Raw genomic sequence first — 11,355 nt, 5'->3', positions numbered from 1 at the left:
GACTTGGGTGAACTGTTGTGCAAGGCTTATCTTTGTTGAAACTTCGAGCTTGGGCGCACAACAGCTAGTACAGGCGACGCTTGTCGCGACATACACGCATACACCGGCGGAACAGCTCAAGTATATAAGGCCACTGAGAATGCAAATGCAGCGACCCGTCCACGATGCGATAGACGTCACCGACCTACCCGGCTCACCTGGGTGTTGTCTTCACCCGTTCCCCGCGAAACTGCGGAGAAATAAGGGGCCTATTCCCTCAGAAAGTTCACCAGGGGGTCGCACACCACACAAGACAGCGAAGTCGCTCCTTCGTTCTTTTGGTGTAAGAATTCTCTCAGGTGTCCCTCTTCCGACCGTCACCACTCTGACCCCGTCGGCCTGCGGCCCTGGCGCAACGTGCTGTGCTCGCAAAGCTGCCGCACGCGGATCTGCGAGCACCGCCGCGCTCAGAAGAAGACGTGGGAGTCTAACAGCGCCATAGCAAAAAATTTGGATGTTAGTCTTCATCCTGTAGTTCTTGACTAGTGAGACTCATCCGTAACAGTTCGGTCCCGGGCATGCAATTGACTGCCACAGCTTTCCGCCGGTGGCTGGCTGGTGGCACACCTCCGCATGTGCCTATCCTTGTTGCCGTGCGTCGTTTCCCTCTACGCTCAAAATGAAGACGATTGCTCGAAATCTTCACAGTCCATACCGCTTCGCTCTATCGACGCAGTGTCTGAAGTTCTCCTTTGTACCGGCTTGCGGTTTTAGGGGTCTGCAGAACGTTCCAGACCCCTGCACGCAAACTACGAGATGACCTAAGTGTTACACTGTCCTTGAGCCTCAAGGGAACAACATCGAGGCTTCGCAGACTGTTTTGCCTGTTCTGGTTTCCGGAAGTCTTCATCCGTCTGGCGCGCCTTTCTCCAAATCCTGTTTCCTCCTAGGGCCACCGGCAGCAGCTCCACCCCTATCGATAGTTTCTGACCAGGAGGCGTCCTCTTTCCAGGCTTTGAATGTCCTTTTTTCGACTCCAGTTTTTTTCGCCGCTGACGCTTACGGGCCGCGTCCCACGGTGGGGGACCTGGTGGCTGTATTTCCTCTCTGGCATACGGTAGCCACAGCAGAGCAAAGGGGGGGGCCTGTAATGACTTCAGTAGGTGACTCACCTGGGTCACTGTACGTACCGTGAAGACGAACCAGTAAAGAAAGGGTTTCCAATCCGCTGCTGCGGCATTGGCATGGCGGCAGGCAATGTGCCAGTACGTTTGAGCAACACCGCGGACGAGGACTAAACGGCTGACGCCCCTGCTCGGGGACGCAGTAGCCAGAACGAAGTTCACCGACGGGAGCGGAAGTTTGTTTGTTCTCCCGCTCCTGTAGGCCGCTTGACTCCGGATGTGCAATCTGGCAGAATACAGTCGACAAAGACACAGGACCCTGGTCAGGAAGAGCCCCGGCTGCATGAGGTCACCATCGGAGATGTGCACTCTTGGGCAGTGACAATGGAACAGAAAACTGTAAGGGGACAAGAGAGGAGGAGAAAGTGTCCAGCGTAAGAGAAGGCGCTTTCTTTTTCACAGCACTTCTGTGCAAGTCACGTGCCAGTCCTCTTTCGTCCGGTCGCCCCCGCCTGTGCCGTCGTTCAATCCACCTTGGCTACGAACCGCTTTTTCGGCCACCGCCGCAAAGAATCTGCCAGGTTTCCCTGTTGGTCTGAATGTCACCATCTCCTTCGGCAGAAGAATGGATCTGCGCCCAAGGGATGCTGACCCTACCTCGCTTGCACCGATATCAGGCCGCCTAGCCTCTTATTGTGAGACCACCTGCAGCTAGTGCACGGATCCGTCTCTCCGAGAAAAAACAGCGTTGGGTGGCGAACAAGGGAAAGGCTCCGCGTGGAACCGGTATAGCTGCCCTTAACGTTCTGTGAGCGAACAAAAAAAACTGTCTACACAGTGTTCACGCGCAGTGGGAAAAGTTCAGTTTTTCCGAGGACAACCGGTGCAGCAGCGTTTTTGTACCCGGAGCTGATGCTGAACGGGGGAGCACGAATGCACGGCTGAAGGTGAGCCATGGAGTGACCCTACGGCCAGACCACAGCTTCCTAGCCAAGGTCCCTCGTCCTTTAAGAATTTACAGGCAGCCAGGTTGATAGCCCCAGCTAGATCCGGATTAGCTCTGCGCCTCTTCTTGAGGGGACAGAATACTGGGGCTTTTTGGACAGCTTACCGAGGATGTGGCTTCCTTCACTATCTACGCCTCGTTCAGTTGGTAGAAGTGGCCTGGACTTTTGAGGTGAGAGGTGATGGAGTCGTCCTTGGTGGCGAGTGGAGCAACCAACACGGTGATATAGGGGATGGGAATTCGCCTGTAAGAAAGGGCTGGAAGTGGCGCTCAGAGGGATAGGAAACTCTCTCGGTGAACTTTAGCCTTTCTGAGCAGACGAAAACATCAATGAAGAACGAAGTGATGGAGAGATGATACACAGGAGGTCGGAGAATCCGGAAAGCCACCAAAAGAATAGGAAAGGGGAAGACAGACATCTCGAACCCGCAGACAGAGGAGGTACAACCTCTTGGACAGATAGAGGACAACGCCTGTCCGATGCAAATGTCGCACGGACGGGGACAGAAACTGCGCGTCAAGTGGAGCCAGAAAGCCAGTCTCCAATCAGGCCTAGCAAACACGCTCCACTTTTGGAGCACTGAGGCGACAGAACCCACATTCTTCAACGGCCAGAACCTGGCACGAGGTCCAGGATCACTCCGGGTTACGGGACGGTTGCGTGTCGGGCGAAGAAGACCGGCGTCGGCAAATAAGTGTACGAGCAGGACGCACGGATTGCTCCGCCAGGGTGGTACAGGACAGAGTACACGGCGTTGTTCGACCGGAGCGGAAGCCCGGCAACCCTGAGATCTGGGCGTCTTTGAACAGCAGCTCAGGTAAGGAAAAGAATACCAGACAGTCAGGATGTGCCTCGCAAAAAGGTGGAGTGGACCGTGTCGATGACTGCCAGCAGGACTCGCAGACGGACTCGGCTCCAGGACGATAAGGCGCCAGTACGTTTACGGGTAGTTTGGTGAAGCACGAAACAAGTGAGTTCGCCTCTGTTCTCTCCCGGGATGACACTAAGCCTTTCAACGGGATTGGTTTTGGAGTATGTACGTCTGCGGGCCGGATAGCACAGAAACTGGATGGAATGCCTCGACGAACTAGTTTGAGGGTATCGAATGCCGGAGCAGGTTGGAATAGCGAAAAAGAGAAACAGGACCAGGCCACGCAAGGACAGGGAAGAAATCGTCGGCGAAGAGACAGTCACCTGGAGACGGTCGCGAAACCGACAAGAGGCAGTGCGCCGAATAGCAGGCCCCATCAGCAGACCACCGGGCGCGGTTGTAAGAATCAGCCTGAGCCACAGGGGCGGGAAGACGGTGTAATGAAGGGGCACAACCTGGACACCGATGGCACGACGTATTACAACGGGAACGAGAGACGAGTCCAGGACTGCCACGTACGGAAAAAGTGAAGACAACTCGCGCGCAACTTGCAGCTGGGGGGGACAGGTGGCGGAGGGCGGGCGATGCGAGCGCAAAACGCGCTGAAACGACTCCGGCTTCTTCTCGGACGGACGAGAATTCAGACGGCTGCCGTCTTAGTGCGTCCATACGTTCAGAGGGTTGTCATGCTGAACGGAACGGTAAGGGAGGACAGAATTACCGGAAAAGGCCGAAGGCATTCCCCTCAGTCGAGATCAGTCCGCCCGTGTCTTCGGAAACACAGAATCGCGGTAGACTGAGAGCCGGTGCCAGTGGTCGCGAGCAGGGGAGATCGGTTTTGGAAGCCAGTAAGACCTTTCCGTGTTCGGATAGAAGAGTCACAGTCGCGCCGCACGAACGCCCTAACCTGTCCCTTTCTCGGAGGAGAGCTAGGCGTCACTTTCGTATCGGCACCCGCAGCGCCTCCATATCCTGTCGTCGCCCTCGCTCTGGAAGATACGACGGCAAGCGAACCTGTCGAGAGGAGGACTGTCTGACGGGCTCGTTCGCTTGTTGGCGCGGGTCGGCTTCGATGCCACCGCTCTCTTCGCTTGTTGTTCGAGCAGGAGACATGTTTAGCATCGTTCCTAAGGAAAGCGGAGATTCGCTTGCAAGAAGAAAGCAACAGAGCGGACACGAGAAAAGGGCAGGCTTTCCCGGGAGTGTTGACACATTCAAGTTAGACCGCGCGCCCGCTTCTCCCGTTGGAGAAAGGGTCCAGGCAGTGGGATGTAAGTATTATTCCGGCTCTTCTGCTACTCACCGTCAGAGTCTGGAACGTTACGCCTGACTTCTGCTGTCGAAAAGGCACGACGAAGACTCCGTAGAAATGATTTGACTAGCCAGAGTGGGTCCTCGGATCGGGGGGAAGGAGGAAACTGGCGTGCCACTCTTGAACGTTCTGAAGATAGCGCACTGGAGCGGGTGAATTCACCGGGGGACACCCGTCCCAAAGGCAATAGCCCGGAGAACTTTGGTCGAGCACAGCTGAGCGCGACCCAAAAGAGGCCGAGAAAGTCCACTGGGCGGGTGTCATGTAGGAATTGCACATTTGAAAGAATCGGGGGGCACTCGACTGCCGAGGTGAGTCCTGTAGTACGGGCGAGCACGGGACGGCACTGCTTACATGGCAGTCGCTCCAACGGGGGACAGGAGTAGCGGTCAGCCTTTGTGGAACCCTGCCTGTCCGGGACGGAACGGACGGGGTTGCGTGCTGATTTCGTCAGCAGTGGGGCGGCGCCGGGGGGTGATGGAGTGGAGCAAATGCTGTCGAAAGACGAGGAAATTTGCAATGTGCAAGAAAGCACGGTCTATCCCAAGAGGGAGCGAGCTAGTCTTCTGCAGAATGCAGAGCTAGACCAGACCCCAAACAGCGGGGAAAAAGCGAAGTGGCTACCGACATCGCATTTTCCTGCGGACGGTCTGCATGGCTTCTTGATGAGGCAGAACCGACAAACGACAGCAGCTGGGGACGCCAGCATGCAAGACGGTCCATTGAATGCACGGGGAGGTAGCTGTGCTGCTGCGGGGCGGCCGGGATGCCGAGGAGGTCTGGCTTCGTCCGGAAGTGACAGAAGCGGAGATGAAGGCGGCTCGGCGTTATCCTGTTCAAGCGTAGAGCTTCCGGGATGTGCAGCAAGGGTGTTGGTTGCCTCGACGGGAGACCGCAACGCAGAAAGAGAGGAAAGGGAGGAGGACGGTGAAGAGTGTTTTCGGCGCGGCGCTGCGTCAGATGCGCGCGTGGAGGAGTCGATGGAGACTGTTAACGCGGAGAAGGAGGAGGACGCAGACAAGACCGTCCGGAAGAGACATGTGTTCGACCAGTCGATAGGTCAGCCAAGAAACGGTCGACAGCTGGTTATCCGTGTAATCACCACCATGAACGACGTTGCTCACTCGGGACTGGGACGGTTAGTGATGCTGGAATGCGTACTGACACTTCAGTGAATAGTCGAGATTTTCAAGAGAGAGAGATTGTGCCGCATTCTCTCTCTCGCTTGTCAGGTGTTGACGTCGTTGTACCTCTTCGTAGCATCCGAGATTTTGTCACATTGCTGCGTCCACTCCACCTAGTCGAAGAAACCATCTTCGTTCGTTTTGCTGCACTCACCGTATACCTCGTTGCCGGACAGGTTTCCCTTTCTTCGCCGTGTCCGCTCGGAGAACCACGGTCAGGAGCTTATTGTGCTTAGCTAGGAGGCCAGCCCCGGGAACGTCGGCAAGCGTACTGGCTTTCTTGCGTGTATCTCATCAATCTGGTTTCTCTCCCAGGCCGGCGTAGTACTTCTCAAGCACTCCCTGTTCACGGATATTCTGCCTCTCGAGTAATATCTTCGCGCCGGTGTTTACGCTATCATGAGGATCCTCGTCTGAAACGTTACCGTGCAAACCTGGCCGAATACGACGCACGGGAACAAAAACGAGGGCTAGCGTGTCCAGCCGGGCAGGAGCGGGAGCCCAGCGACGTTTGTCGGAGTGAGTACACCCGACGTGGCGGCACCTCATCGGGTGTGCCTCCTTCCCGCCTGGGTGCACGCACGTTCCACGGCTCTCCTCATAGTGACGGGAAACTTCCCGACTTCTCTGCTATTCCTTTCTATCCTTGCGCACCGGCGGTAGATACGTTCCTTTCTCATCGCCGCCCCTCGTTCGAGACATTTTCTCCGTCAACAGCGTCCTTCGCGTCTCTCTTCGTCCTGCACGCGTGCCCTCGTTTGAACCGAAAGGCGTGCGAAAGCGCGCCGCCGGCGCTGGATGAAGGAAAACTGTATCTGATTCTGGATTTGGATAACACAATTGTGCACGCCTTTGGATGCAGTAAAATTAACGCAGACATCCCTCTCACGGACTGGGTCGATGAACTGGGTCGTGGGCACCTCTTCCGCTTCGCGTCAGGCGCCTTCTCCGGAGCGTCGGCAGCCTCCGGCACTCCAACACCAAGCGCAACAGTAAATTTTCCTTCTAACTGTATGGGCCCACAAGTAAGCCAATCCGCAGCATCTTATTCTCCTAGAGAACAGAAAGAAGAGCGCGACATAAGTTCTGGCTTGGACCGGGGCACTGCTGGGGGAACTGAAGGAGCAGACGGCGTACTCCTTTGTCAACCCACAGAACGCAAACAGGATAGCCACAAAGCGTTCATAAAAAACCAAGGAAGAAAAGGTGGGGATGTCAGTGAAACTCATGAGCCGTACAGACCCCTTCACCCGGGTGCACCATTTGGCTTGGGTAAAGAGGAATACTACTTGAAGCTGAGGCCGTTTGTTCGAGAATTTCTGGAGTTACTTTCGGAATACTTCGAGCTGGCGATCTGCACAGCGGGCCTGGAAGAGTATGCCGAGGCGCTCTTGACAGTCCTTGATCCTGACGGGAAGTACTTTGGAGCTAGGTAAGTAGCAGATTCGGTAGTGTTCCCCCGTGGCACGGAGCACAAGCGTTCTGACCACATGGCTTGATGTGAGCCCTACTCAAACCCGTGCGTCTTTGTTGTCTTCCCCGGGAGCTGTAGTTGTTCTTTAAGACCCAGGACTTCACTCGGCGCCGCCCCTTACCGTGTGAGGCCGGGTGCATGAGGGCGCGATAGATCTGAGGCTTGCAGATGTGCTCTCCACTTCACACAAACTTTCGAAACTGTGGTCTCCTCCCTATACTCGAAACAGCAGTTCTAAAGAAGTTTGGCACCAAATCTCGAGGACGGTGTTGTTTGTCAGGCAGTACGGCTCGCTGGTGATTCACGGCGGCATCTGAGAGTGAAACTCTGTAGAGCCTTCTGTAAAGTGTAGTTTTTGTAAGGCGTGAGTAGACGACACGTGAAGAATTTCCTGTTCGCTTCTGGCTTTTCGTTCTAGGGTGGTCGCGCGCCGCGCCGGAGAACCGGAGCTCAAGAAGTCGACTGGACGGTAGGCTTCTTGTCGCATGCTTTTTTGCACGCTCGCACAAACACTCCCATTTCTCCCATCGGCTCCATTTTGGCTACTCCGGCACTCTGGAGGCCTGCCGATCACCAGTGCTGAGTGGCATTCCGGCTTCACCTAAGACTGTCTCTCAGCCAGACGCTCAAGATATTGGTCAAGTTCTGACACGCATACTAAGCAGGGCGTGCGTCTCCGAGAACAGAAAGAAGAGCGCGACATAGGTTCTGGCTTGGACCGGGGCACTGCTGGGGCAACCCCGAACCCCGGAGGAACAATCAAGCGGGAAAGCCGTTCCTCCTGAACGTAATTTTTTTTGCCAACTGTGGCATTAAGTAACATGGCTCCACTGAAGTGCACATGCTACCGCCAATCGCTATCACAGAGGACAGCTGTTTACTAGGTGGCGTCGGCGAATCTGCTTACACCTGGAGCTGCCGTTGCGAGCGATGATGCGGCGACCTTGAAGGGGGAGTAGAGGGCAGCGGCGTGGCTTCCTCGCTTTCATTTTCCCAGCTTCCTTGCCGCAGACTCGTAGCAGTTGTTCAGCTGTCTGGTTGAGCCAGAGCCTCTGTTCAGCCGTCTTGTCTGGGACACCGTGTTTTGGCATGTTCAGAATATATCCTGGAATTGATCCGCGATACATAGTAATTGTCGATGACCGCCTCGACGTCTGGCGAGAAGAAGATCGTCCCAACATTGTGAAAGCCGAAGACTACAGCTGGCTGGAAGAAGAAATACCCCGTTTGCAGAAGGTTTACCCACCCCTTTTCTGCAACACTAACCCATCAAGCAGCAGCCCTTCTCGCCGCACTGATCTAGTGGCCCTGCCCTACAAGACAGCTTTCGTTCCTGAGACTCAGGGAGAGACTGAAGACCGCATTTTGGACTTCGATAATCATCTAATCTTCATGAGCCGGGTGCTACTGGCGCTGCATCGACTGTTTTTTCGAGATCCTAGAAACGCCGAGTGAGGAGGCGGCTGTCTGGATTGTGCTGTCAGCCTCTTCGGACTTCGTGCACGTCCGCCTATGTTACAAATTTTCATGTGCCCTCGTGGCGTGCACGTGTCAGCACTGAACCCAGGATCGGCATGGAGATCTTTTTGAGGGCTTCTAGGCTATTTACCTCGCTAGTGCTTCCAGAAAAGGTCGAGGCATGTAGTAGATTTGTTCCAGGTATACAGATGGGGGTTACACTTGCCGAGTTTCTTCTGTGTATGTCGCCTCTGAGTGTTCTCTGCTTCGTGCACACGTTCGGAGGCCTTGTGTGTCTCGAGCTCGCGAAGTAGTGGCACTTGTTACACTACGACTGTGTTTTTCACTCTCATTTTCCCACCTGTCTCTCTGCTGATTTGGCGCGCAGCGTGCGATCACTGCTTACGCTGATGCGTCGCAAGGTTCTGGAGGGCTGCTCGGTAGGGTTTTCCTGTCCTTCAAATGAGGGCGGTTGCCCTCGGTCGCCTGAACCAGTCTCGGGAGGTGGGCGGTCGCTACCCAAGAATTACCGGACTCTTTTGGTTAGCCCATGGACGGTCCGGCTGGACTGGGGCAGGCAACTAGCCACTTCGTTCGGGGCGGAGGTCGTCTATAACATAGCAGGCAACAAGCCCCCCGACTTCGTAGTGGATTTGCGGGGCGGCCGGCAGACCGAAGACGGAAAAGAAAGGTACGAGTGTTCGCTGTCCCAGCTCATGGAGATTTTCATATTGCCTGGCAGGAAACGTCACTTCATCCCAAACACGACGATATGCGAAGGACACTTGTTGCCGCTGTTAGTTGAGTGCGTCTAACCAGTGCAGTCGTTAGATAGTGTTTGACGGAAAACTAGCGTGGTCAGCCGCGGTTTTCACGCAGTCAAACGTGAGGGGTGTCCTTTGTTTTGTTGGCTTGCTGTGCCTGCAGCTCTTTATCGACCGCTTGCACAGTGGTTGATCTGCGGTGGCTTTTCTCTGTGGAGGCGAGCTGGACTCGCCCTCCTGCGTTCCTGTTCTCTGTAGCGCGCTCTATTTTCTTGACAGGACGGGAAGACGCGAAGCAAACGCAGGCGGGAAGTACTGCGACAGGCATTCTCAAAACGCTCAGCGGGACAGTGTCGGGCTCAAGCGACGTGCCAAGGCGGGCCGATGGCTTATGGACGCGTGATTCTAGCAACGCTGGGAGGGTCCGCCATGAATTAGCCAAGGATGCGCACCCGTTCTGGCGTCTGATTGCCCCTTGTGGACCGCAAGAATCGCCGGAGCGCATGGGAAACTGGCCGGTGCTGCCGCGGAAGTTCATGGATCAAGAGGACGCTCTTCCTGTGCGGAATATCACAGAGGAGGACCAGCTCTGTACGTTAGCGATCTTGGACCGGAGCCACACGCGAGTTACGACGCCGTTCGAGATCCAAGTATTCAGGCACGGAACTGTGCTTGAGCAACGCCGTCGGAAGCGTGCTGCCCATACACAAGAACGGCGAGACTCGGCTGCAACTATAGATGCTCCCTAGTGTGAGTCGGTGTTGTCAGCACGTAGGAGCAAACGGAAAGGCTGAACATAGGCCGTTATGGTTCTAAGCGAACTACTGCGTCGACCTGGGATATGATTCGGGTATCGTAAGCTCGATTGCAAACGGTCGGCACGCAGTGTTTTTTTAGGTGACAACCCGCCCCATACAGTGGCGCTTCCTGCACTCCTGTTGCCCTGGCAACGTGAGTCCTCTTCAACGAAGACGGTTGCTTTGCTTCAGTGGCTTGTGGGGGCTGTCACGGCGGCGTGTGCCCGATGGTCCATACGAGTTTACAGCTTCGCAAAGCAGCTTCAAGAGCCAAAGAATCACTGGTGCACCTTTGTTATACTGCTGAGCTCTACGAGTTCTGCTTGTCTGTGTGCCAGCAGGGTAGTGTCCTGGATAGTCTAGCAGTGGGAGAAATCAAAGCCTGCGTGAGGAGGAAGAGGAAACCAACGTGTGATCGCGTAAGCCTTTTCTGGTATGAAGCACGAAGGAAGGCGTTAAGGTTTCTTCACAGAGAGGTTAGCGGGAAGTCACCCGTGCAGTGGAAGAAGCGCGCCACGTCTCCGTTCTTATAGAGTGCGGAAGACGTGGGAGTATGGTTGTATCGTGGCTGGTTTCGAAAGTCCGTCGTTTCTGTGTGCTTGTCCCGACAGCCGACCTCGAGAAAGGGGTGCAGTCCCGCAAAGTCGCTACCAGGGTTGGCGCTGTTGTTGCCAGTCCACCGGGAACGTGAAAGCTGTACGTCCGGTTGGATAGATTGGTTCAGAACCGGCATGTGTGACCCTCTGTTCCCACCTCAGAGAAGATGACGGTCCGGTGTCTTCTCTTTTTTCCTGCGCCGATTCTTAGTTTTTCCTGTCAGGTTCGAGGAGTGCCTGCCAAATGGTTTGCGTGAGCAAGTGTTTACGTGCCCAGGCTCGCTGCACACTAGGCTTGCGGGGACGCGTTCGTGGACTTTGGTTCGCGGTCTCTCTGTTCCAGCACGTAGAGGCTCACAAGCCGAAACATCATGCGCGTCACGGATCACCATGGTAACGGGACGCGAAATGAGAAGCAGGTTGAAATAGAAAGAAGATCGCGCGCAGACAGGTGGCGACTTGAGTGTCGCCGGGCAGGAGGCAGTAGCGTGCAACAGTCGAACTGAAATCCCACACCGCAAGGACTCATGGTATACTGCAAGAGAGACCAGGTCGCACATCGCTTTTGCGTCCGTAGAGGCTCACTGGGAAAACGTTGGGTCCTCCCACAGGCACAGAGGTTAACGCAGGCATAGCTCCGTTGTGAAAGAGTGAGATAGCGAATGCACGAGGGTAGCTGCGTTAGCGCTGGGAGGTGATATGCCGGCCAGCGGAGCCCGTGCTCACCCCGTTTCAGCGTAGCCGTTACTTCAGTAGCTACGGTGCCGGCACTAGTTCCAAAGAGGTGCA

The 11,355-nt window shown here is 55.5% G+C and overlaps 1 protein-coding gene across 1 annotated transcript; it reads left to right on the top strand.

Moving 5' to 3' along the window:
• Positions 1 to 557: 557 nt before the first annotated feature.
• On the top strand, positions 558 to 11,047 carry CSUI_003795 (ctd-like phosphatase). Its single transcript, XM_068063990.1, has 8 exons — positions 558 to 5,352; positions 5,793 to 6,909; positions 7,370 to 7,420; positions 8,049 to 8,402; positions 8,798 to 9,100; positions 9,337 to 9,923; positions 10,309 to 10,389; positions 10,778 to 11,047. The coding sequence occupies exons 1-6, from the start codon at positions 4,785 to 4,787 to the stop codon at positions 9,920 to 9,922; spliced, it is 2,979 nt and encodes a 992-aa protein (XP_067924025.1). The 5' UTR covers positions 558 to 4,784; the 3' UTR covers position 9,923; positions 10,309 to 10,389; positions 10,778 to 11,047.
• Positions 11,048 to 11,355: the final 308 nt, after the last annotated feature.

The sequence above is a fragment of the Cystoisospora suis genome (genome assembly GCF_002600585.1).
Source record: "Cystoisospora suis strain Wien I chromosome Unknown contig_1716, whole genome shotgun sequence".
Taxonomy (NCBI): domain Eukaryota; phylum Apicomplexa; class Conoidasida; order Eucoccidiorida; family Sarcocystidae; genus Cystoisospora; species Cystoisospora suis.
Note: the sequence above shows the minus strand (reverse complement) of the source record. Positions and strands in the feature narration are given on the sequence as shown.

What these genes read in the sequence shown, in the direction of transcription:
- CSUI_003795 (XM_068063990.1), top strand. Translation starts at nt 4,785, where the DNA reads ATGCTGTCGAAAGACGAGGAAATTTGCAATGTGCAAGAAAGCACGGTC. An exon ending in TGTGTTCGACCAGTCGATAG is followed by an intron (nt 5,353 to 5,792) that starts GTCAGCCAAGAA and finishes TTTCTCTCCCAG; the next exon opens with GCCGGCGTAGTACTTCTCAA. An exon ending in GGGAAGTACTTTGGAGCTAG is followed by an intron (nt 6,910 to 7,369) that starts GTAAGTAGCAGA and finishes TTTTCGTTCTAG; the next exon opens with GGTGGTCGCGCGCCGCGCCG.